Source organism: Fringilla coelebs, assembly GCF_963513975.1.
Source record: "Fringilla coelebs genome assembly, chromosome: 1".
Taxonomy (NCBI): Eukaryota; Metazoa; Chordata; class Aves; order Passeriformes; family Fringillidae; genus Fringilla; species Fringilla coelebs.
In genome coordinates, this window is record NC_140028.1 from 99,181,237 (window position 1) to 99,204,306 (window position 23,070).

A 23,070-nucleotide genomic window follows, 5' to 3' on the forward strand; every position below is an offset into this window, starting at 1 on the left:
AGTTTCCACGGGCTGCAAGCCATTTGAGCACTTTCCCTCCAAGCCAAGCGCTCGGTACAGCGCCGCAGGAGGTCGCGGCTCTTCCTGGCCTCCTGAGCGTCCCTGTACCGCGGGCAGCACTGCTCGGGTGCCCAGAGAGGCCGGGTACTGTTCCGCTTGCTCCCCGCCCCGTCCTTGTCCCTTCCCGCTCCTCTCTCCCGCTCCCGCCTCGGGCGCGCACAGGCGCTGCTGGGGGCGGGACCACCCCTTAGCCCCGCCCCCTCGGTACAGGCCCATAGGCCTCCGCCGCTGCCAATCAACGCGTCCCGCCTTTCCTCCCCCCTGCTGAATCGACCGCCGAGCAACGGATTGCGGCGTGCATCGATTCCCTCGGCTTGCCCTGCCGCCCCGGTGCCAAGCACATCCCGGTGCCGGTCCCGGTCCCGGTGCCGGTCCCGGTGCCGGTGCCGGCCGCGGGATGTAGGAGGACGCGCGGCCGAAGGTACCCGGGCAGCGCCGCCGCCTGTCGCCTGCAAGGGCGGGCGCAGCCGCCGCCGCGGCCGTGTGGCTGTAGGCGTTCCTGGGGAGACCGGGAAGGGGCACGGCTGCTCCCCGCCTGCCCCCCCGCCGCCGGTCCCGCCCGGCTCTCCGTGCCTTTGGCGTGTGCCTGCCCGTGCCGCGGGGCCATGGAGCGCGCGTTCACGCCGCTGGAATGCCTCCTGCCCGCCGGTACGGTACCTCCCGCCCCAGCCGCGCCGGGCAGCGCAGGGAGGGAGGGAGGGCAGCGGGGCGGCCGCGCCTCCCGCCCCGACCCTGCCTCCCGCCGAGCCCCGAGCCGCCGTGCGTCTGCCCCGCCGTGTGTCTGCCTGTGTTGGGCTCTCTACAGCGGTTTGGTACCGTGTTAACCCCGTCTGCAGTCCAAATTGTCATTTCAAGCCCGAGCCCTTCGGGTTCAATCGGTGCTTTCCGGTTTGCTGGCACCGCTTTCTCGGCTCGGCCGGGCAGAGCGCTCCGGTGGCGCCCGTCTGTCCCGCATCTCCTGCCTGCCCCCTGGGGCAAGGGGTCCCCGGCTTGGCATCCATCCCCCGTGTGCCTTTGGCTCCCCGCCTCCCGCCCTGTGCTTTGCGCTACAGCCACCCTCGCACCCTGCCTTGCCCTTCAGTTCTGCACAGCAAACCTTTGAGGTTTGTATTCAGGGTTTTCTTTGGTTTTCCCGAGCTATCCAACAGTATTGTGGCTTTGATACTATTCTTGAGACCTGAGAGGTGAGTTTTGTTAATGTGCATCATTAACCTTATTACGTGTCTAAAGGATGGAGCACCTGTAAGAAGCACAGACTTGTCCAAGTGGCTTGTACACAGTTTGGAACAGGCACCTCTACTTCACTTTGTGTTTGCATAGACTCCTATTCAGTAGGTTCCAATTTGTTGTTCAATTATACAATTATAAGCAGTAAATATTTTTGTCTTTCTATAACGTGGCCTTAAAGCTGCATAAAAATCTTTTTGGCATAGCAGCTGAATTCTAACTGACACTGCTCTTTTCTGCTCTGTTGTGGCACAGACACCAGCTGCTGCATTGAGGTGACTGTTGTTATTTATTTACTAGTAAGATCTGTAGGAAGGGCACAGTTAACAGAATGCACACTTTCAACAATTCAGTACGTTTTTACAGCTAGCATTTTAAGAGCATGTTTAAATTCATTCCGCTGTGATACATTTTTTTAAGTCATGCTTCACTCTGATTCTTAAAAACTTCTAGGATATGGTCAAACTACTAACAGGTAAAGATGCACTCTAGGTATTCTTGCCAGAAATGTGTATTTTACAATATGTGGATGTGGACTTTGAGACACACTGTTGCTGTGGGGGGAAAGAGGGAATGAGCATGTAGGTGAGATTTTAGTGGGTGAACTTTGATTCATTGTGACACGACGTCCCCTTGTATACAATAAGTGATTATTAAGTATGTAATAAGGCCAAAAAAAAAGCCTCCTTTAGTTGATAAGAGGGCTGGAGAGCGTGCCCTGTGAGAACAGGCTAAGAAAATAGGGCCATTCAGGCTGGAGAAGAGGTTGCTGTGAGATCGTGTGGAGGGAGCCTATGGGGAAGCCAGAGAGGAACTCTCCATCCAGAGCTGTAGTGATAGGACAAGGAGTAATGGGCTCAAATTCAAAGAGGAGAAATTTAGGTTATAGATATTCGGAAGAAATTCTTTACTGTGAGGTGGTGAGACACTGGAACAGGTTGTCCAGAGAGGCTGTGGATGCCCCAACCCTGACTCTGTTCAAGACCAGGTTGGATAGGGCCTTGAATAACCTGATTTGGTTGGTGGTCTCCCTATCCACAGCAGGGAAGATTGGAACTAGGTAATCTATAAGGTCCATTCCAACCCCTGAACGTTTTATGATTCTATAAATTTATCCATGTGGAAGTACCAGCATTGCTGTTTGTATTATAAGATAGTTGCCTTTGATAGACATTGTACAATGCTAGGGCTACCATATGTCCTCAGTTTCTAGGAGTTGCCTGTCTTTCTCTTTGGTTATGTCTGGTTGGATTTGAAGATGGGAGATGTTTGTTCAGTTTTCTTGTGACCCACAGCCTTCTCATACCAGAGTCTCCAGCAGGATGTAAAGAAGCCTGCTTCTCTGAAAGAAAAGTCTGCTACTTGCCTACAGATCAGTTGGTTATACAGGCTGTGCCTGTAAAATGCATGGTGGTACTTTATCAGGATCCTTGTCATCATTACAAACATTCATTACCAGCATTACCAAGTGAATTAGTCTGCTCAAAGTATTCAATGCTGAGCAGATTTATTTGGCAATTCCACCAGTTAAACTCTGGTATCCCGCTTGGGGAACTCAGAAATAAGGTTTTCAAAATTGGATAGCTAAAATGAGCCTCCCAATTTCTTCTGGAGAAAGTAGCTACCAGTTCCTCCATCCGTTTGCTTCATTGTGATAGGTCTTTAAGTGTCCAAATAGTATAAAGCTAATCAATGAAGAGCATGGCACTTCTTAGAAGCTGAACATGAGCTTACAAAATAAACCCTTTTGGGGCCATTGAACCTCTCCGGGCCTTGCCCCTTTCCTTCAATACTAGAAATAGTATTATGTATAGCAATGTGTGACTGTGTTTATGGTGGGGACACTGTGAAAGATTCATCAGCTACATTTGAAAATTGTTAATTACTTTGTTTCTCCTTTTGAAGTTGTTCAGAAATTATTCTTTTATTGATACAGGATAGAGTAAAACACTAGGTTTTAGAACATTATAATATTAGATACCTGAATTGGAATTTCAGGGCCTTGGTAAGTTTAGTCTGTGTAGTTAGAGTGAGATCTTAAATTGTACATCTCTCTCTATCTGACCTGATTAATGTTCAAGTAGTAGATGTTTGAGAACTGCTGTGTTAACTAGAATGCTCAGGGACTTTGAACATTATTCAGTCAAACAGCTGGAGTGCAGTTGAAAATCACCGTACTAAGTTAGAACACCATGCTGTGGACTTTAGAACTATGTTGATTTGCTTAACGTAGTTCAGAATAAGTAACAAGATAGAATTTAAAGTAGGATTGAGTCTAAATTTATGTCTTGCACAGTGAAAAAAAATATTTTCATTTCCTCATGGAAGGAAACCTTTAAAAAGTCTCACAGAAGGCTCCACCACAGAGACCTGCACGCTGTGTGAAAGGGTCAGGGAGAGGCTTCACAGGCAAGGCTCTTGTAGAAGGCTCATAATGATGTCACACTACAGCCTGTGAGTTCATGACAAGAACTTTGTTTATCTGGAGCATCCTTTGACAGACTCGACATTTCCCTCCCGCTGTTTATACCCTTCTCTTGCACTGTCATTGCCTCCTGCTGCTTGTTCCAGACTGTGCTGCAGACACTTCTGCAGAGAGACAAGTGTGTCTAATTTATTATTTTAATACCATGAACTTTGGGAGCTGAGTGTGCTGTGCTTGTGACTGTTTAACAGTGGAAGTACTGTAGCATCCTCTAATAAGGTTGCCCCTGAATACCACTTGAGATTTTGAGAAGGGCAGAGCGCCAGTTTGCCAGGCTGTGTTTTCTCACAGGGAATGTTTTACATTGCCTGCCGTAGCATGGCCTGGATTCTTGCTCATCTCCAGATGTGATTAGTCATTCCTTGCCTTGCAGAGTCCTTAAAGTGTGGCTCAGTATTGATTTTATCAAGTGGAGTGGTGCAGAAGGAGGATATCTTCCTCAGTTTATAATCCAACAGCTCCCAATGTGAGTGTCTTGCCTTGTAGAGGTGGAGGGGCTGCAAAGAAGTGGCAAATCTTATTTATTCCTCTGCTCTCTTCTGTGCCATGCTGAGGGTATATTGGAGCTGAGCTTGCTCTGAGTGACAGGGAGCCTGTGCTATCAGTGAAAGTTGGTTTCCCTGTCCTCACTTCTCCATGCCCCAAGTCAAATGCACTCCTGAACTACACTGTATTCAGAACTGGTGGTTAAGACGTGGTTTGCTCAGGAGTGGGTGTGCTGCATTTATCTCACTGAAGCAAGGTCATTTATATGCCATGAGAGACAGATCCACATCCACAACGTATAGGACAAAGACTGCTTCAGAATTATGGAGAAAATATATAGTCGTCTCTTTGTGCAAAAGGACTATAAAATACTGCATTGAATTTAAAGCAAAGAGAACAAGAGGAAGCAACAATGTGCTCTGAATGCTCTTCCATCATTCTGCAAGCTTGATTGTCTCTTGCTTTACTCTATGTCTTCTGGAAATGTTACTGGCTGTGAACGAGCTACCTCTGAAAGGATTGTATCACCATATTCCTTTCAAATGCCTGGAGCTTGAACTTCTTCCTTGATGTTCCCTTTAACCTGACACTAAGGATTCAAAGTTATTTTGTGAAACAGCGACATTTTTGCCATTCAGTGAATGACCTCCAGCCTGGTACCAATGACTGTTTGAATGTCCCTTTACTAGAGCTCTGCATGGTATCTGCATGGCATTATTTTACCATCTAATTCACAAAACTCTGTGCTAGAAATTAAGACAGTTGTGGGGCTAGAAAATCAACCTGATGGTCTCTGTTAGTTTCTGAATATTAAAGGTGTATGGAAAAGCTGTGGAGTCCCAAACTATTGGATAGCTCTGCAATTTTGCAGGATTTGTGCCGCAGCTGTTGGTTCAGACTAGTGAAGTTTTCAGGTGAATCAGGTAATTCAAAAGCTGTTACTGAATTCACTTAAACTGAAAAAGTGTTAACAGGGGTATCAGTTCTTCTAAGACTACTGCTGGCATTCCTTAATAAAATTAGGAAGCACTTCCTTATGGCTGTTACATTGTTCTGTCTTTTTAACTTAAATACTTTCAAAATGCTTTTTTATTTTCCTGAGAACGTGGCTGACCTGCTCTTATTCTTCATTTCATCTAAGTAGCAGCATCATTAATCTAGTCTAGTTACCTGAAACTCATTAGTTTGTTTTTGAAGTAGCTGTTAATATTCAGCTACTCAGACCCTGCTGCTTGCTAATCTGCTGTGCTGGGTCAGCATTTGTTTTGTAAGTATTATTAAAGGTGCACTTATGAGTGAAGTGTTACAGGCAGAATGACATTTAGAAGACACATTCATTGTTAACCTCACCACTTTCTTTTAGATCTTTGCTTTCACTCATGGAAAGCTTTTGGAGTTATTTTTATATATATTTTGTAATGCTTTCTGTGCAGGTGTGTTATTTGGAATGGGGTAACAAGGCATCTTTAACCATTTTAACGAGGCACATTTAACCATTGGAGCTAATAGAAAAATTAAGAGATGTTTACTAATTTTACTTGGTTTTGTACACACACAGGGCCACCTTTTGAAATGTGTTGACTTCAGTTGCTGTTTATGTGGATGTTGGATTCTCATGTTTTGCAGTGTCTGCACTTATAGTTCCATACCTTGTAGTCACGAATAGGGCATAGCTCTCTTTTGAGTGGGAATATGATGGTGGAGGGGTCTGAGGTCATCTCAAAAAACACAAAAGGCAAAAAGAAAAAAAGAAAAAAACAAAAACTAAAACAAAATCCACCTCCAAAAGGACCACAAATAAGCAGCCTAACAAAAAGAACCCCAAACAAACAAAAAAATCTTCAAGACGCCATTGAGTATAAGAGCAACAATGATGTTACTGGAATTTCTGAGACAAAAACATTCATTACTATTTGCCCAGATAGTAAAGCACCTGGATAAATTAAATTCCTTTTGGAAGGTCTTGTTATTTTCCATCAGCTGAGGCTTAAAGCTAGGAAATAGACTAGCTGAGCTCCTGTAGCCTTTTTTTTCTTCTTTTTTCTCATCTCTCTTTTTTTTTTTTTCTTTTTTTTTCCTCCTGTGATTTAAGGATTTAAGGAGATGTGAAATCCACTTGTTGCAGTCATCAAATGTTCATGTTGCTTGTATCCAATTACATGTGTGCAGGACTACTGAAAACCATTTAAACTTGTTAGTGCTACAAGAGCAAAATATTAATCTTAAGAAGGTACAGGTAGTCGAAGAGAATAGTGGACTTTCACCTTTTGTTTCTCCTCTGCTGTATTCACTTGCTGTGTATTCACTGATGTCTCATCAATCCTTAAAACACTACAGCAGTTTCTCAGCACCTTCAGCATTATGCTGTATCTGAAATCTGTGTGCATACATTTATATAAAAGTTAGTTATACTTTCTAGAAGTGGAAAACAGAGAGGCTTTGTTTCGTTTTTTATCTTGTTTACAAAGCTCATCTAAGTTTGATTTATGGAGAAATTGAATATGAAACATAGAAATGAAGCGCTTTATTTACTCAGGAGAAAACATAACACTGGTAGATTTCAGATTTTTCAAGATCCAAAATAACAAATCCCAGGCATCCTTGTGCATTTGCTTTAGGTTTGGACATCCTGAGATATTAATCAAGGCTTAATCTTTTTAGAAAATAGCAGCATCAAAAATGAAACTCAAAATCAAAGTCTTAAAAAATGCAAACTAAAAAAAACCCAAGTAAAGAAGCCACCTAAAAACAAGTTAAAGGATTAGAAGCTTCTTTTCATTAGTCAATTCTCATCAGCTTTCACTTCTAATGAGTTTTAGGTTTGGATGTAAGCTCAGGGGTTAGGACCTCTAAGAACAATGCTGTGAACTTTGTAGTTACAAATGTAACTTTTTTTTTTTTTTTAAATCTGTGTGACATAAAAATAACCATGCCAGTCTCAAAGTACCATTGTTGAAAAACGTGGATAAAAAGAGGGGGGACGCTTCTCTCCCTCTGCCTTCCAACCAAACAAAAACCCCAGATTAGCAAATACACCAACAAACCACAGAATCAACCTACAAACAAACAAAATCCCAACAACCCAGTAGCAGATTTTATCCAGTACAAAATGTAGTAAATCAACAGGTGAGAACTCAGATGTGTACAACTGCTTTTTGATACAGCACAGAACATTTCCTATCTCTGATTTCTACACAGAGAGGGGAATTTGCAGTGTGTCCAGCAAGGCTAATTAATTTGATCTGTAGCCAAATAATTTCAAGATGGAAAAGAACTGAATATCAGTTGTCCCTTCCACCAGAGTATAGCTGAAATATAACCAGTTCTTCAGATTTTTGCCTTACATTTTTCTGTAAATTATAGCTGTGGTGAATTAGATATGAGTTTATAGAAACAGGTTCTCCATTCCATTCAGGTCTGACCTTAAACATGAGGAATATGATTAACAGTGTTTGTGTAGTATTGCCTTTGCAAAATTAAAAAGAGAATTGAGAATTTAAAGTTTTACAGGAATGTTCCGTTAGTTAAATTTTACATAGAAAGCACACTTAGTAGCTTTTGGATTGCTTTAAATTAAATCTATTGCTGTATATCCAACAGCAGTTGAAGCTGCTGGAAGGCTTTTCCTGTAATTTCCTAGCTTTGAATTTTATTTTGAATGGCAGTTGAATTTTCACAGTGCTTGTGCTGATTCTTTGTAGCTTATGTTGATGGATAGTCTGCCAAGCTTCCTCTCTGGCAGGACAGAAGCTGGAGGGATGCATGTGTTTATCAGGACAATTGAAATAAATAGGAAGCTGGCCAGTGAATTCACTAGGAGCAGAACCTGTACCCTCACCATTTATTTATTTATTCTATAGTTGTGACTGGTGGTGTGGCTTCTGTTTGGCTTTATTTCGTGTTTTCTCTTACTGTAGCTCTTTTTTTCTGGTCAGTCCTTTACCCCAGATTATCTGGTCAATACTGATACTGGGCAATGCAGCAATAAGTGAGTAGTTAAGAAGTATTTATATGTACAGTTTTTGACCAAATTGTTCAGTGTCTTTGGTGGTAAGAACTGTCTGTGTGTCTGACAGAAGGAAGTTGGCTTTACTGCAGAAGGAAAATATGTTGATGTTACAAAGCATTGGGGAATCAACTAGAAAAGCTTTGACTTCCATGACAATGCCAGTAAGGGTCTCCATGGACTTGCTTGGTGCAGACACAGCAAAATGTGTCAGGAAGGGCATTCTTTCTTCTATTTCTTGTTTCTCTTTTTCCCCCACAGACACGATTCACAATTATGTATTCTGTATAAGCGCAGATGAAAGAGGAGAACTCAAGCACCAGTGTGGGTTGGGGGCTGACCTACTGGAGAGCAGCTCTGCTGAGAAGGATCTGGGAGTCCTGGTGGATGTCAGGTTGAGCCTATGGTATTGTGGGGTGCATTAGGAAGAATGTGCCCAGCAGGTCAAGGGAGTTGATCCTGCCCCTCTCCTCAGCACCAGTGGTGCCACATCTGGAGTGCTGTGTCCAGTTCTGGGATCCACAGTACAAGAAAAACATGGAACTACTTGTCCAGTGAAAGATGATCAGGGGTCTGAAGTGTCTCTTAGGAGGACAGACTGTGAGAGCTGGGCCTGTTTCATCTAAAGAAGAAACTAAGAGGGGATCTTATTAATGCATATAAATGTCTCAAAGGGGGGTACCAAGAGAATGATGCCAGCCTCTTTTCAGTGGCCCCCAGTGCCAGAAAAAGAGTAAATGGCCATAAATTAAAACACAAGTAACACCAGCTCAACATAAGAAAGAACTTCTTTACATTGAGGGTGGTAGAAACCTGGAACAGGCTTCCTGGAGAGGCTGGGGAGTCTCCCCACTGGAGACATTCAAATTGTGCCTGGATGAGTTCCTGTGTAACCTGCTCTAGGTGACCCTCCCTTGGCAGGAGGCTTGGCCTAAATGATCTCCAGAGGTCCATTCCAACCTTAATGATTCTGTGGTTCAGCTTTTGTAGAAGAAGGGCATTGGTATGTCAATGAAATCTGTGTGTGACATTTATTTACTTCTGTAATTACAGCTAATTTAAGTGTGGCAAGCAAAGCATTGACCCACAGACCAGAGCTAAGGCTAAAGGTCTAGTTTTTCAGGATGAGTTGGAAGGCTGTTGGTTTGCAACTGCACCTGGGCAGTTTTTCAGCAGGTGATGTGACTTAAATCACTCAAAACATTCCTGGGGTTGACATGTGTCACAGAGCAGCTGTGAAAATAGCATTGATCTCCAGGTGCTCCATTTTGAGACTTTGTATTCTTGGTGAGAGTCATGTATGAGGAAATCCTGGAGGCTGAAGTGAGGTTTATACCAGGGAGTTTAACCTGTGCATCAGTAATGCTTACAAGGCATCAAGATCTCTGTGTGCTTTAAATGTAACCGACAGCCACTAATGCAGATACTTTGAGTCAGGCAACACTTTCATTTCAGGAAATTAGTGTTCTACAAGCTGCAGAGGGCAAAGCACAGTCTTGTGAGTATAGCTGGTGTCCTCCTATGGAGCTGTTTCCCTGTTCAGTTTACAAATATGTTTAATAAGCATCTAAGCAATGTTTTACCATACCATAAATCCAAAAGAGAAAACATGTTAGAGGGCAGCTTGGGAGTCAAGTAGCTAAAGATCCCCTGCTTGGACACTTGGAGTGCCAGAAGAAGTGGGGCAGTGTCTTAGCTGCTGGGGGTGCAACAAAAATAGCTCTTGGGCAATGTGTGATCACTTAATTTCATAATGAGTCAACCTGGGCACAGTGGAGGTCATTAAGCTCTGATATGAAAGTGTTTGTCTCCATATTGCCATTTCCTGCTACAAATGGAAAATTTGCCTTTTAAGTTTCCTAAAGAAGAGCTTGATTTATTCTTAAAAAAACAGAGAAAGAAAGAAGGAAAGGGGACAATACTGAGGAAACATTTGTTAAGTGCAGGTTAATGTTTGGCTTTCTGGACTCTGCACAGCAGTGTTCTTGAAAGGTACAGCCACGAGATTTTGCCTTTGATCTAATGACTCTACTGTCATGAGACCCCTTCTGGAGTACTGTGTCCAGCTCTGGTGACCCCAGAATGAGGACATGGATCTGCTGGAAGGCCACAAAGATGATCAAGGGGTTGGAACACCTCCCGTATGAAAACTGAGAGACCTGGAATTGTACAGCCTAGAGCAGAAAAGTGTCTGGGCAGACCTTAGAGCAACCTCTAAGCTTTCCAGTACTTCAAGGGGCCCTACAAGAGAGCTGGTGAGGGACTTTTTCCAAGGACATGTAATAGGACAAGGGGGAATGGGGTTAAAGTGAAAGAGGGTAAATTTAGATTACATTTGAGGAGGAAACTCTTGACTGTGACAGTGGTGAGGCGCTGGAATAAGATGCCCAGAAAAGTTGTGGGTACCCCATCCCTGGAAGTGTTCAAGGCTAGATTGGATGAGGCTCTTAGTAACCTGATCTAGTGGAATGTGTCCCTGTCCATTTCAGTGGGGCTGGAACTAAATGATCTTTAAGGTCCTTCCAACCTCAACCCTTCTGTGACATTACTTTTACTATAGATTGGTGTTATCTTCAATTCTGTCTTCTTGAGATGCTGGTGTGTTCCTGCTGTTATCAAGAGTGCCTTCCTATTAGCTCTGTGTTCTTTGCACAGAATCCACTGTGGGAGTGACATTTAGTACTATATGCATGGGCTTTGAGCCTGTGGTAACTGTGAACAGAGGATTTAAATGGTCATTTTGGAGCTGTGGGAAATAAAATCACTGATACCAGATGTTCTTCCTTGAACTGACTTGTTGGTAGGGTTTTTGCTTGGAAACTCAATCTCTTAGTTCCCTGTGCCTCTGTTTGCATTACTGTTCTAATGTACTGGTGAGTAGTAATGCTGCTGCTGTATTTACCTGATTAACAGTAGCAGGTTTCATCACTTGACCTTGTGGAAGACTTTCTTATTTTCTCCTAGACTGCTTTCCTGTCATAAGATCATAAGTTAAATTTTTGTGCCAGCAAAACTTTTTAAGTCAGTAGGAAGTTTGATCTGTTGTATAATGTTTTTGGTGTGTTTCTGTGACCATGTTTGTCTTTGATTTGTTTCTCCTCGCACTCACCATGGCCATAGTTGTGTTGACAAAACCCCAAGTGTACACCCAGTTACACAGAAGGCAGTTGCCACTTGGGAGGAGCAATAGCAGTGCTAGACAAAAAAAAAAAAATCCCTTCCTTTAGCATATACAACACGTACTGCATGAGCAGGGTTTTCTGACAGCAACATGGACAGAGTGTGTTGTAACATGGACATGCTTGGCATGTCTCCTTTCACTGCAGCAGGCTGTCTTCCCTGCTGATGAAGTGTGAAGTGTGTGTGAAATTATCTGTCAGTGTCTGGCATCCCCAGAGAGGACAGGGAGCGATGAGAGCTGGGTTGTGGCCTTGGGTACCACTCGTCGCCGATGGCCATATGGTCTGGGAGAGGGGGCGCTTCCAAGAGGGTCACAGCAGATGTTTTGATAGCATACTTGTTGCCAAAAGCTTTGTGTCAGCCAGTCCAGGAAGGGGGTGTTAGAGCTGTCCCAGGGTGCACTTAAGGAGGGAGGCTCTTTAGGTAACACAGTATAATCTGTCATTTGCATTGGATTTAGCTGTTTTTTGTCAGGCAGACAAAAGTATTTGTAAGATGCAGAGGCTGGACATAGGAGCCAAACAAATTCATACCTGAATCTGTACTGATCTTTAACATGGGAAAGAATAACCAACCATTTGAATCCTGTACCTAGAGGAACACTGATGTAGGATCTGCCTAAGTCAGTTGTAACTCAGCTTGAAACCAGAATGAGTTTCAGGCTATCCTTTATACAAAAGGCTCAACTAAATTGTCACAGTGATCCTTTCTGGCCTCTTAGTCTATAAATTTGAAACACTTGGCCTGCCAAAGGAGAAACTTATTTTCCTTTCTCTTTAAGTAGAATGGACAGACTTGTGAAGAAAGAGAGGAATGGGTATATCTGGGGATGGGCATATCCTGCAGTATGGAGTATGAAGTGGCTAGTCATGTGAAACAAAGGAGGTTGGAGAATAAGGAGCAGAATTCAGAGCTCTTGCAATGCAATTCAGAAGTTTAGAGGGCAGTACTTCTTCCTTATGTCTTGAGTAAATTGTGTTTTTAAAATGAAAGAAAAAAACAACCAAAAATGAAACACCCAAAACCCCTGCAATATTTTGTTATTGTTCCTAGGTAGCAAGAAGAAGTTACTGCAGTAAGATTTTACTACACACTGTGCTGAATTTACTGTTGGTTACCCTGAGCTATCAAAAGCTTTGAAATTATTTCCATAGAATCTATTCTTATTTATCTATAAATATTATAATTGTGAATCCCACAAGGAGAAAAAAAAAAGCTTGGATTTAGACAGTGAAATGAATAGTTATGCTAAACTTATATAACATTATGCACAACTATTCTGTTTCTTGCTGGATTTACATTTCTTGAATACATTTGCTGAAATAAATAGCCAGTTTCCTTTGAGAGCAGAGTTGGAACTGAATAAATGTAAGGCCTCTGAGTATTAACAAGGGGGCTGAACTCTAAACTAGTGTAGTTATACAGCCCATATAATGTAAATTAGAACAGTAGAGAGGAAATCTAAAGATAATACATAGGAAGAGATAGTAATATTTTGTGAGAGTTTATAAACTTCTGGTTGTGTAATCTTGTCCTTTGCTGTTTCTTCTTTTCCCCAAGCAGCAAATACATATGGAAAATGCACATTTTATGATACAAATACTTAGTAAAAGGAATTTTGTGACTTTTCTTGAGAGAAGGAGCCATGAAAAGAGGAGAATTTAGGAAGGAGATCCTGCTGTTCTATTCAGTGGAAGAACCTTTGCAGCTCACAGTGTATCTGTACAGAATTGTCCTATTCATGGTTTCCCCAAAAGCATACATAACAGACCTTGGAAATATGCACCAATTATATTGCAGTTGGGTAAGAAATGATTTTCAGCTATAGCAAAGATGGCTTGAGTTAGATATTTGGGGAAAAACATTTAAGTAGCAGGAGGAAGTATTGGAATACATTATTTGAGAAGATGAAGTCCCTGTTGCTAGGAGCTTTTCCTTTTTCAAGGGTACATGAAGAAGAATGAAGTAGAATGAGATCAGAGAACTGATCCTACTTAGGGTCAGAAGAATAAACCAAATGTACAAAACTTCAATGTACAAAACTGTAGAAGACTGAGATGGGAATTTAAGAATCATATCTGTAGAGTCAGAGGCAGTTTCCTGTGTGCATGTTGATCTCAGAAGGGAGGACAGGCCATTTCTGCACACATCTCACTCAGGTAGTCAGACTGGCTTCACCTGGCCTGCTCAGACCAGCAGGATTTGTTCTTGTGGTCTATAGTTTTCATACTGCAAATTAACGATGCTTTCTTCTGCAGTACTGTAATAACATTTATTTTTAGCTAAACCACAGCTGATGTCAAAAGTTCACAAATATGTGAAAAGAGGTATGAGGAGTGAAGCTCCGTAAGTTCTGAAGTAAGGAGTGAAAACTGTGTTTAGAAATTCCTGAGTTTTCCAGATGGTGAAATCTGCCTCTGTAATTTCATTTGATCTGTTTCCATACTGCTGATAATTGGCACTTGAATTTGTAGAGGTTTCAGAGGCATTAACTTGGAAAAAGCCCTGAACAATTACAAATTCTCATATATTACTAGTTTTTAGAGACGAACTTTCATATTGATAAGAAACACAAGTGTGTTCTATAGGCTGTGATGAATTTTCTAGGAATATGCTTTCTCTTGATGTCCAAAAGGGACTATAAATTTTCAAAAAGAAAGCTTCTTTTAGATAATAACTCTTAATTTTTTTTCAAAAGCTCCAATTAAGCGTTTCCAAGGGTAAAAATCAGCAAGGCGATGCATCTGCAAATAATTCTTCTATTGTTTAATCTACTTTATAGTGAAAGAGTTAATATATTTAGTTTTCATGCATATCACTCTTGAGAAAAATTCTGCTGTCACTGTAGTTTCTACAGTCATTATCTCCAGTGAGAAAGGATGTCTCAAGTCACAGGATTTCTGTTGAGTTGAGGTACATCAGTTATGGAATGTCTGCATCGTGTTCATCTGCTGCATTGGCAGATGGCTGAGGTGAACATCTACCCTCTCTTCAGCTTTAAAAATCAGAATTGGTGGCAGCGTTGTCAAAACATGTCAGCATTTGAGGGGTGGTGTGCAACAAACCACTGGCTCCACAACACATTCTTGGCACACAAACTGGGGCTTTGAAACAAGCTATATTCTTACTATACAGCTGGGGGTTTTGGTGGGAGGTTTTTTTGTTAGTTGTGTTTTTTTAGTTGCTATATACATAAAGTTTGAGCTACTAACCTGCAGCAGTTAGGGGAAGGGTATGGCACTGAAATGTTTTCATTGATACCTCACATCAAGAGATGTGTGCTTTGCTTACATTGTGATTTTTGCTTAACTCTTTAAATTGTTTTGGTAGCCCTGGATATGTCTGTGAAATGGCAGTGCTTAGTAATCACAACAACTGCTTTGTAGAAATTAAATGCTTACAGATCACAAGGGGAGAGCAGGAGCCTGGGGAAGACTATTTCCTGGACTGTTATATCCTTAGTTCATGGATGGTCTGGAGTAGCAGAAGCTACAGTTGATTTCCCTAGGCGGGGAAAGAGGTAGCAGTAGTGCTGGTTTTTCTGCCACTCTGTCACAGTGGGCTATGATCGTAGATGGCACAGAAGGTAATGTCATAAAACTGAGGGAGGAAATGAAGCAAGATGCAGGAATAAATATGAGTAATCTCTAATGGCATGATGATTTGGATTTACTTGGTAGATGCCAAAAGCTATTCTTTTTATTAAGAAAAGACAACATCCTGCCTGAGAGAACAAAGATGATGTTTCATTCTTTAGGGGCATAAAACTAGTTTTCCTGATTATTCCTGACATCTTGTCATTCGTGCTATGGGCTTCCTTAGAGGTTAGAAGCAAATGGCCTGTCTCTGGTGAGAATGAAACCTGAATGGAATTTGCTTAAGGATTGAAATGTGCTCGCATTGGCACCAAATCCTAAAATGATGATGGAATTCCTGAATAAGATGATGGGGAACAGTATGAGATACCTAGGGTATATTACAGATGCAGACACAGTAAACTTCTCTGAATGTAATAAAGAAAAGTCTCTATTAAGAAGGCATGTATATGCTCCTAATACTTCTGAAGTTTAGGTTTAACTAGAAGGGTGAACTTTAAATGTATTATTGCCGTATTTTTTCACACCTTCCAGTCCTCACAGAGGACACCTGGGGTAGAGGAGGTAGATGACAAAACAATATTCCTGTCTTGGATGCTTTAACATCTCATCTTGCAGAATCTCCTGTCTGAGCCTGGCACTTCATGGTGTCTACTCAACGTGGAGGTGCCCAGAGCCTGTGCAGAGGCACAGCACTGACAGCCAAAAAAGAGCAGCTAAAATAGCATAGGTACAGAAGAGGTATTTTGCAGATCATTTCACATATATAGAAATTCAAAAGATAGCTGAAACAGTATATGTTGTTCTACAAACCTGATAATTCATTTTCATTTTTGACATCCTAGTGCTTTACCGCATTTTGTATGTATTAGGGAGGGTTTGTTCTGACACTACAGATGTTCATTCGAGTTCACTGTTTCTCAGCTATTAAGTACAAAGTTGTCATTTTTTTCTTCATAACCATGAAATTTATTTTTTGCCTTAAACATTAATATTGCTGGTTATTCCACTTTTCTGCAATTCTCTGGAAAAGGCTTTTGTGTGCTGCACAAACAGTTGCATTTTGTCAGTTTTTTCATTTCCAGTTATCATGAACCTGAAGGTACATAGGTTTCTTTCCCAAGTCCTATGCTGCATGATACTGGGTAAGCTTTTAACCTTGTTTTGCCTTAGCTCCTCATCAACAAATTGGAGGCAATCATACTTTCTGAAATACTATGTTGAAAAGTTCTGAAGTTTAGCCAATAGTAAGGGCACTTTTTTTTTCCTTTCTTTTAATGTTCATGTCAGTTGTGGGTTCTAATATAATAATGTTTGCTTAGAACCTAAAGGACATACCTTAAATCCTTGCAGAAAGGATGTCATTGCTATTTCTTAGATTAAAGCCTCTGCTTCTGACAGTTTGAATGCCATCATCAGAAACACAGCAAATACATTTCAACAGATGTGGTATTAAAAAATATAGAGGTCCTACCAAGAGGTTTTTTTGGCTTGTTTTTCTGAGCTAGTCTGTTCATAACATTGTTGATTTGACTACTGTTTTCAGTTCATGATACAGCAGATTACAACATCTGTGACAAAATCACCAAAAAAAAGTATTTTTAGGAAAGATCATTCCGAATATTATGATATTTAGGAGCTAAATTAAGAATTCTGTCCTTTCCATGGTAATCTGACCATTGTGGAATGCAGCTGACTGCTGATGGGCCTCTGGCATTTCATGACAATATTTATATAAGCCTAGAGCAAGCTCTGCTTTTTTAAGCAAAGCAAAGAGAATAGATTAATTTGATTTGGGGATTCTACCACCAGCCCATGACACAGTTCTAAACGTGATGTGTCTTTTCGAGTGACCTTTATCTTAACTTTAATATTTCATAGCCTCTTTGGGGAAGCTGTTTTATCTGATTCTTTCATGTGTGAAAATTTACTTTACCATCCTATAGCACCTTTTATGCTGTTTAAATGGATATTTATGTTACTACATTAATAATAGTACTATGAACAGACCTGACTTTTTGGATATTTTAAAAGCTTTTACAATATTAGAACAGTACTTATACCATTTGTGTGATGAAAAATTCTGTCAATCACAAGCTGAGATGGGATCAAAGATGCTGAGATTAGAAATCCTTTTTTGAAAATCATGAGTTTTAAATAATAAGTACTTTTCTTATTAAGCATTCAGTTGCTGAGAGAGAATGCAGGAACAGCACCTGTAGCCTCTTTTGAAGGTTCAGATTCCCAGTCCTTTCAGAATGAGGCACTGTAGGTGGAAATAATTGGAAAATAACCTTGAAGGTTTCTGTGCCTATTTGAGTGTGAATGGATGTATGTCAGACCTAATTAGGCCTACTGAGAAAAACATAAATGTCAATCGTTTTTTACCAAACGCATCCGGCTTCTTTTGAGATTGTGAATGGGGTCCAGTGAGCATACAGCCTGCTTAATGTCACCTTTCTGTCTTAGGTCTTTAATTCTGTCCCCTGTGATAGATGGCATTTGATTTTTCTTGAAAACAAAGTCAAAGAACTTGAAAGTAGACATTGCCACTCCAGTGCTTGCTTAGCTGATGTGTCCACTTATAACTTAACTAATGCAGACCATTCCATGAAAATGGTCGTTATTTTCCCTCCCAGGGGTCCACAGGATTTAACTAAATCACAAAGCTCTGTTTCTTTTGTTGGAAACTTGATAATCCCTCCAGTGCCTTGTTTAACCTATTTTTTTATTCTATAGCTATGATTTTATCAAATCCTTTTAGAAGTATGAAATGCATGTCTGTTTTCAACCATGATTGTATGTTAAAGGATCTTTCCCCTTAGCTGCCTTGGGGTGCACCTATTGTCCACACTTGTATTAATCTTCTTGGTAAGTGAGTTACTGTGGCATTGCTGGGTCATCATTAAATATGTACTGTCTTTCAAATCTTTTCTCTCTCAGTGGGTTCTTAAAAAAAATTTCTAAAATTCCAGCTGTGTGCTCCCGTAGTTTGCTAGAAATAAGTAAGTTTCCCCGGGGAATCCCTTAAGAGCATACTAAGAATAAAAATTACATTGTCTAGAAGTGGCATCACTCAGCACTGATTGTGCTGGCAAGGAGAGAATGCACCTTGCTTTTAAATTTGTTTGGGGAATTTGGAGAGAAGTGGCAGTTTGATATTGTCCACATGAGAAAGTTTTATTAAAAGGCATGAGCCCCACTGAGTAAGTAAACTTTTACAAATCCCTTTATGGACTCTATTTTGTTATGTGAAAGCAGCTTCCTCCATTCATCTTAAATGTGTCCCTAAGCAAAAGAACTAAAAAAAAACCCAACTAAAGTAAAACTGTTGGGAGCTGAAGAAAGAATATCCATGCAGCTTTTTATCCAAATATAATTAAGTTGATTGAAAATCATATCTTCCAGATATGTATTCAGCATTTTCTTGGAGACAGTCCCTTACTGGGACTGGACAGGTGAGGGGCAAGTCTTTAATTTTCCAATGCTAGCATTCATATCATCAAAATCAGAAGAAAAATCATGAAAGGTCTCATTTTGGCCCAAATTTGAATAATAGACTGAAATTTTGGTAACTGTTCACATACATGGCTTGTCACTGGAAAACTTAAGATTTGAGCCGCTGGCTCCCTGCTTTGAGTGTCTCACTTCCACTTCAGTCCATGGAACTAAGTTCTGTGCCTTGCAGTTCTCAGAGAAGTGCATGTGATTCAACAAACATGTGACCAGTGCTTGTAGCACCAGATGGTCTGGGGATTCCCCTGTACATTGTGCTTCTGTGACTAGTTTGGTAGTGATTTATATGTGATTGTCTGTAATTCAGATTAGCAAAGTAACTGTCACACTTCTGAGGGTTGAGGCTTTACTCTTTGCAGACCTGGTCATTGAGAGCAAGTGTATAGGCTGGCTAATAGACTTAGTCATACAGAGTAGGTATAGGCTGGCTAATTGCAATTAAAAGGGTAATTACTGGGAAAATGCTTATTCCTTTTCTCTTGAGAACACACTGTTCACCAAAGTCATTATTAAGCAGTTCTATTTTATACAACGTTACAGGTTTGCTTGATGTTATGTGGACAATGCTGTAAGTTTTTCAAAGGCTAAATTAGCAAGGGATGTTTCTGGATAACAGGAGAAGGTATCGTTATCTGCTTGCATTTCTTGTACATTCCACAGTTAGGGAACGTTGCTTTTAGGATGCTCTGTTATTACTTTTCTTGTTGTCGTTCTCCTTATTTCTGGAAATTTTCCAAAGACATTCCATCTTATCTTGTTATATTTTTCTGAGCATGCATTATTAAGACAGACTAGCAAGTGCTATGTAAAAGGAATTAAAACCTGTATTTGCATTGAAATACCTCCTGAAAGATGAGGTCTCCAGGATAGGGGTAATGAATATGTGGACTAGTTCTTATTAAAAAGAATTCACATACTAGTTCCAAGACAACAGCTAGAATATTTGTAGGACAAACTGTGAAAAAAAGAGCAATGGGAAGCACCAAGGGAAGGTGAGATGTTTGTGGTCAGCACCATGCTTAGTAAATATGACATGCAAACCCTTAACTGCCAGTCCATGCCTGTGCAATTGTGGCACTTGGTGAGTCTGAGAGATTTTTAAGGATAATATACAGTGAACTTCTCACAAAAGTGGGATGATTTAACTAAAAGCATTGAAATTCAAATGTTGCTCATAAGTTTTTTAGGCTGAAATCGTTGCAGGACATCCATGAACAAGACATTAACAAGATGTCAGGACTGACAGAGGGGAGCCAGCAGCAGAGGGTAAGGACAGCATCATCATCTGATAATGATGCTAGTAGTGGGATTGTTCAAAACAGTGGGAGGAGAGGGGTCATCAGAGAGCCTTCAGACTTTTGAAAGTGAAAAAGCAGTAAAGAAAAAACAAGGAAATACTTGGAAAGCAAAATAAAAAAATGGAGGCAGATACGTAAGACATGGTGAGTGACTTCTATGATGAACATGTTGGCATTGTTAACCAGAGTCTTGAAACCATTCAATTCTATGCTTCAAAAGCCCTTCTGAAACAAGGGGAGGCAAGTGTGAGTATGCAGTCCCACCTGGTGATGGCAGAGTGAGAATGACTTTGCATACATTATCTTTAAGTCTAAATCCCCTGTTGTTTTATCAGGTTATGTGAATTGAACAGAAATGTGTAAGCAGAATTGGACTTGGCATCTGTCATGCTTCTGTAGTGTCAGAGAAGTATTTTGTGAAATAATACAAGCTAATAGCCATAGATTTCGTTTGCTCCATTGTTGCATGTGCCTGTAGCATTCCTTGGAGAAGAATCTTTCCTTTTAGCATTACAGATTCTTCAGAATGATTACCTGCATAGCACAGCTTACTGCTTTTTCAGTACTCATTCTGTTTGCAATTACACCCATGCCTTTTAGTTTTGTTTCTGGTGCCCATAAAATCTCTTTCTAGTCTTAAAAAAATAGCAGACCAATCCATGCCTTGAAGGAGGATGGATCTTTCAGATTTTTAGCATGTGCAAAAATGATAAACTAACAGACTGTTCAGGTTCTTTGTAGGTTCTGTGGTTTTGGACAGATTGTTTGGATTTTGAGCCTGTGAACTCTTTCGGCCTTTTAATTTGTTCAGTTTTATTTTCATATTCATATCTAAATTTTCATTTCACTTTTAATTAGTTTCATTATATTTGATGGCAAAATGTTGCTTTATCTTCACTGTTAATAGTCTAATTGTTTCTCTTGCCTTAAGTAATATCTCGTTAACTTTATAACCCATCTTTTACACATCATCTACAGAATTAATTTCCCATGCATGTAGTTGTATTGTCTGCAGCATCTTTCCAAAAACTTTCTCAATTAGCATTTTTATTGTTGTATTGGTTTCTTGTCTGTAAGAATTAAGCTGAGAAGCCTGTTGATAAAATTTAATATCACTAGTTCATGGTCTTTCCAGACCTTTTTATTAAAAAATCTGGGTAATTCCCTGTTGGTGAAAGAGCTTAGCAGTTATGTAGGTCTTTTAAAAAAAAACCCAAATAACGACCTAGCAAAAAGCCAAAAAACCCCAACTGCCATGCAATAACTGAGTGCTGTTTTCTAAATCAAAATTAAAATTGTCAATAAACTTTTGATGTGTGCAAACAACAGATGTGATTGGTAGTTTTACAGGAGAACTGGTGAGTGTAGTGATTGTTTCCCTTAAGAGAGTATTTTATAGCCCTTCTCTGCTGGTTACATTCATCAGAAAGAATTAGTCTGTGTAGACTGGAAGCAGGTGCTGCAAGCATGTATGGTGTAGCTTTTAAAATACTCTTTAATATCGCATTCCTTTCATTGAAATTATGTAGCAGAAATATAATAAAGTTAGGATAGACTTCCCCACCAGCTTTGGCTATCTTCCTTTAACATCTCTAATGGGAATATTGTTTTCTTCTGTGTGTATGTGTGCAAAACACATTGTAGATTGTGACATGTTCCTTGGTTTTCACATTGTTGTTTTAGCAGTATGCCACCAAGGTCACCTGTGGATATGGGAAGACTAGAGGCTCTTGCTGGCAGGTGCAGTGCTTCTGCACAGGGTCTAGTTCTGCCAGGAAAATTATTTTGTTGAGACATTTATTCACTACACTTTAAGCTCTTTGTTGCAAGTTATTTTGGGAGGGATGAAGCGCTGAAAAGTCAAGTTATTAGTGCAGTGCTTATTATATATGTGTCACAGATGTGGGTGAAGTAAAAACAAAAAAAAATTCCATCGAAACTGGTGCAGCTAAAAATTGCAACACCTTTTTGTTTTGGTTTTTTTTGAGGGAAAAACCCAAACAAACCTCCAAAAAATTATGGTTCCCTGTCACCCAGCAGATCCAAAGGAGCAGGTTGCCTGCTCCTGTGGCGTTCTAGAAAATCAGCTCTGCCTCACTCCTAAAAGAAAGCTGCTGTACTCACTATGTGTCATTTTCAGAAGAGTGAGGTTAGATAAGCACCTGTGTTCACAGATACTTTGTGCCTTTACTGTACATCTAGAGCTGAGAGAAGATTAATTTGTCCTGGAAAAACAGTCAAATCTTTAAAATATGTCTTTGTCCTAAATTGGAACAAGAAGCTGAATTCTCAGAGATATTCCTAAATTATAGTTAAGATCAACCAAAGAATTTTCATTTAAATTTTTTATATATATATAAACATATATATGTATATTTTTATATATATATTACATATATATGTATATTTTATATATACATATATAACTATATGTATATGTATTATATATAATATATAAAATATATATTAATATATTTATATAATATATAATTTATATCTATACACATATATATATTTCATTTAAATTATATCTATATAATTTAAATGAAAATTCTTTGGTTGATCTTAACTTTCTTTTTCAGTGAAATATCTCACTTGGAGAATTATGAGTTAGGATATTTGAACAGCTCCAGAGATTTTGAAAGCAAATGTGTTTATCAAACCTCATCTTTCCTGTGAGCAGTTTTACTAATGACTATTCTGAGACAAAAAGATGAAGATGTTTTCTCAAAAATTGTCCCAGTTTGCTCTATCCGGCTGCACGTTTTTTCTTCTGTAAACTCAAATTTTTATCATTCCACATGATAAAATAAATGTGCTTCTTACAGAAATATTTTCATTCCAATGTTCTTTAAATTTTATGTCTACTTGTATTTCTTTGTAAGACAACAAAATCATGACAGTCAAGGAAAGACTACTTTGATAAATAATACAATTCTTACATAAAATCTAACCAGTAGTTTATACCTACACTTCAAAAAGGAAGGCAAAACAAGGTAAGGTAATTTAGATAGGCACACTTTTTATATTAATTTCTATAAGTTTGCTGAACAATCCTGGCATACAGAAGATTATTGTGCATTGAAATACATTATGGGGAATCTTAAGATGGAAGTGATTCTTTCAAACTATGTATAATTAAGCTATTTTTTACAAATTAGGATGTGTCTAGTGACAGATTCTCACCTGATACACCTTGGTATTTTCTTATTCATT

At 40.0% G+C, this 23,070-nt stretch overlaps 1 protein-coding gene across 2 annotated transcripts in view; it reads left to right on the forward strand.

The window, feature by feature from the left end:
* Positions 1-365: 365 nt before the first annotated feature.
* The window catches only part of TPK1 (thiamin pyrophosphokinase 1), a 310,310-nt gene continuing 287,605 nt past the window's right edge, over positions 366-23,070 (forward strand). For both annotated transcript variants that reach the window (XM_084212076.1, XM_084212077.1), the window contains exon 1: positions 366-708. In XM_084212076.1, coding sequence (XP_084068202.1) covers positions 666-708 — 43 coding nt within the window. In that variant the 5' untranslated portion in view covers positions 366-665. The remainder of the gene's footprint in view (positions 709-23,070) is intronic.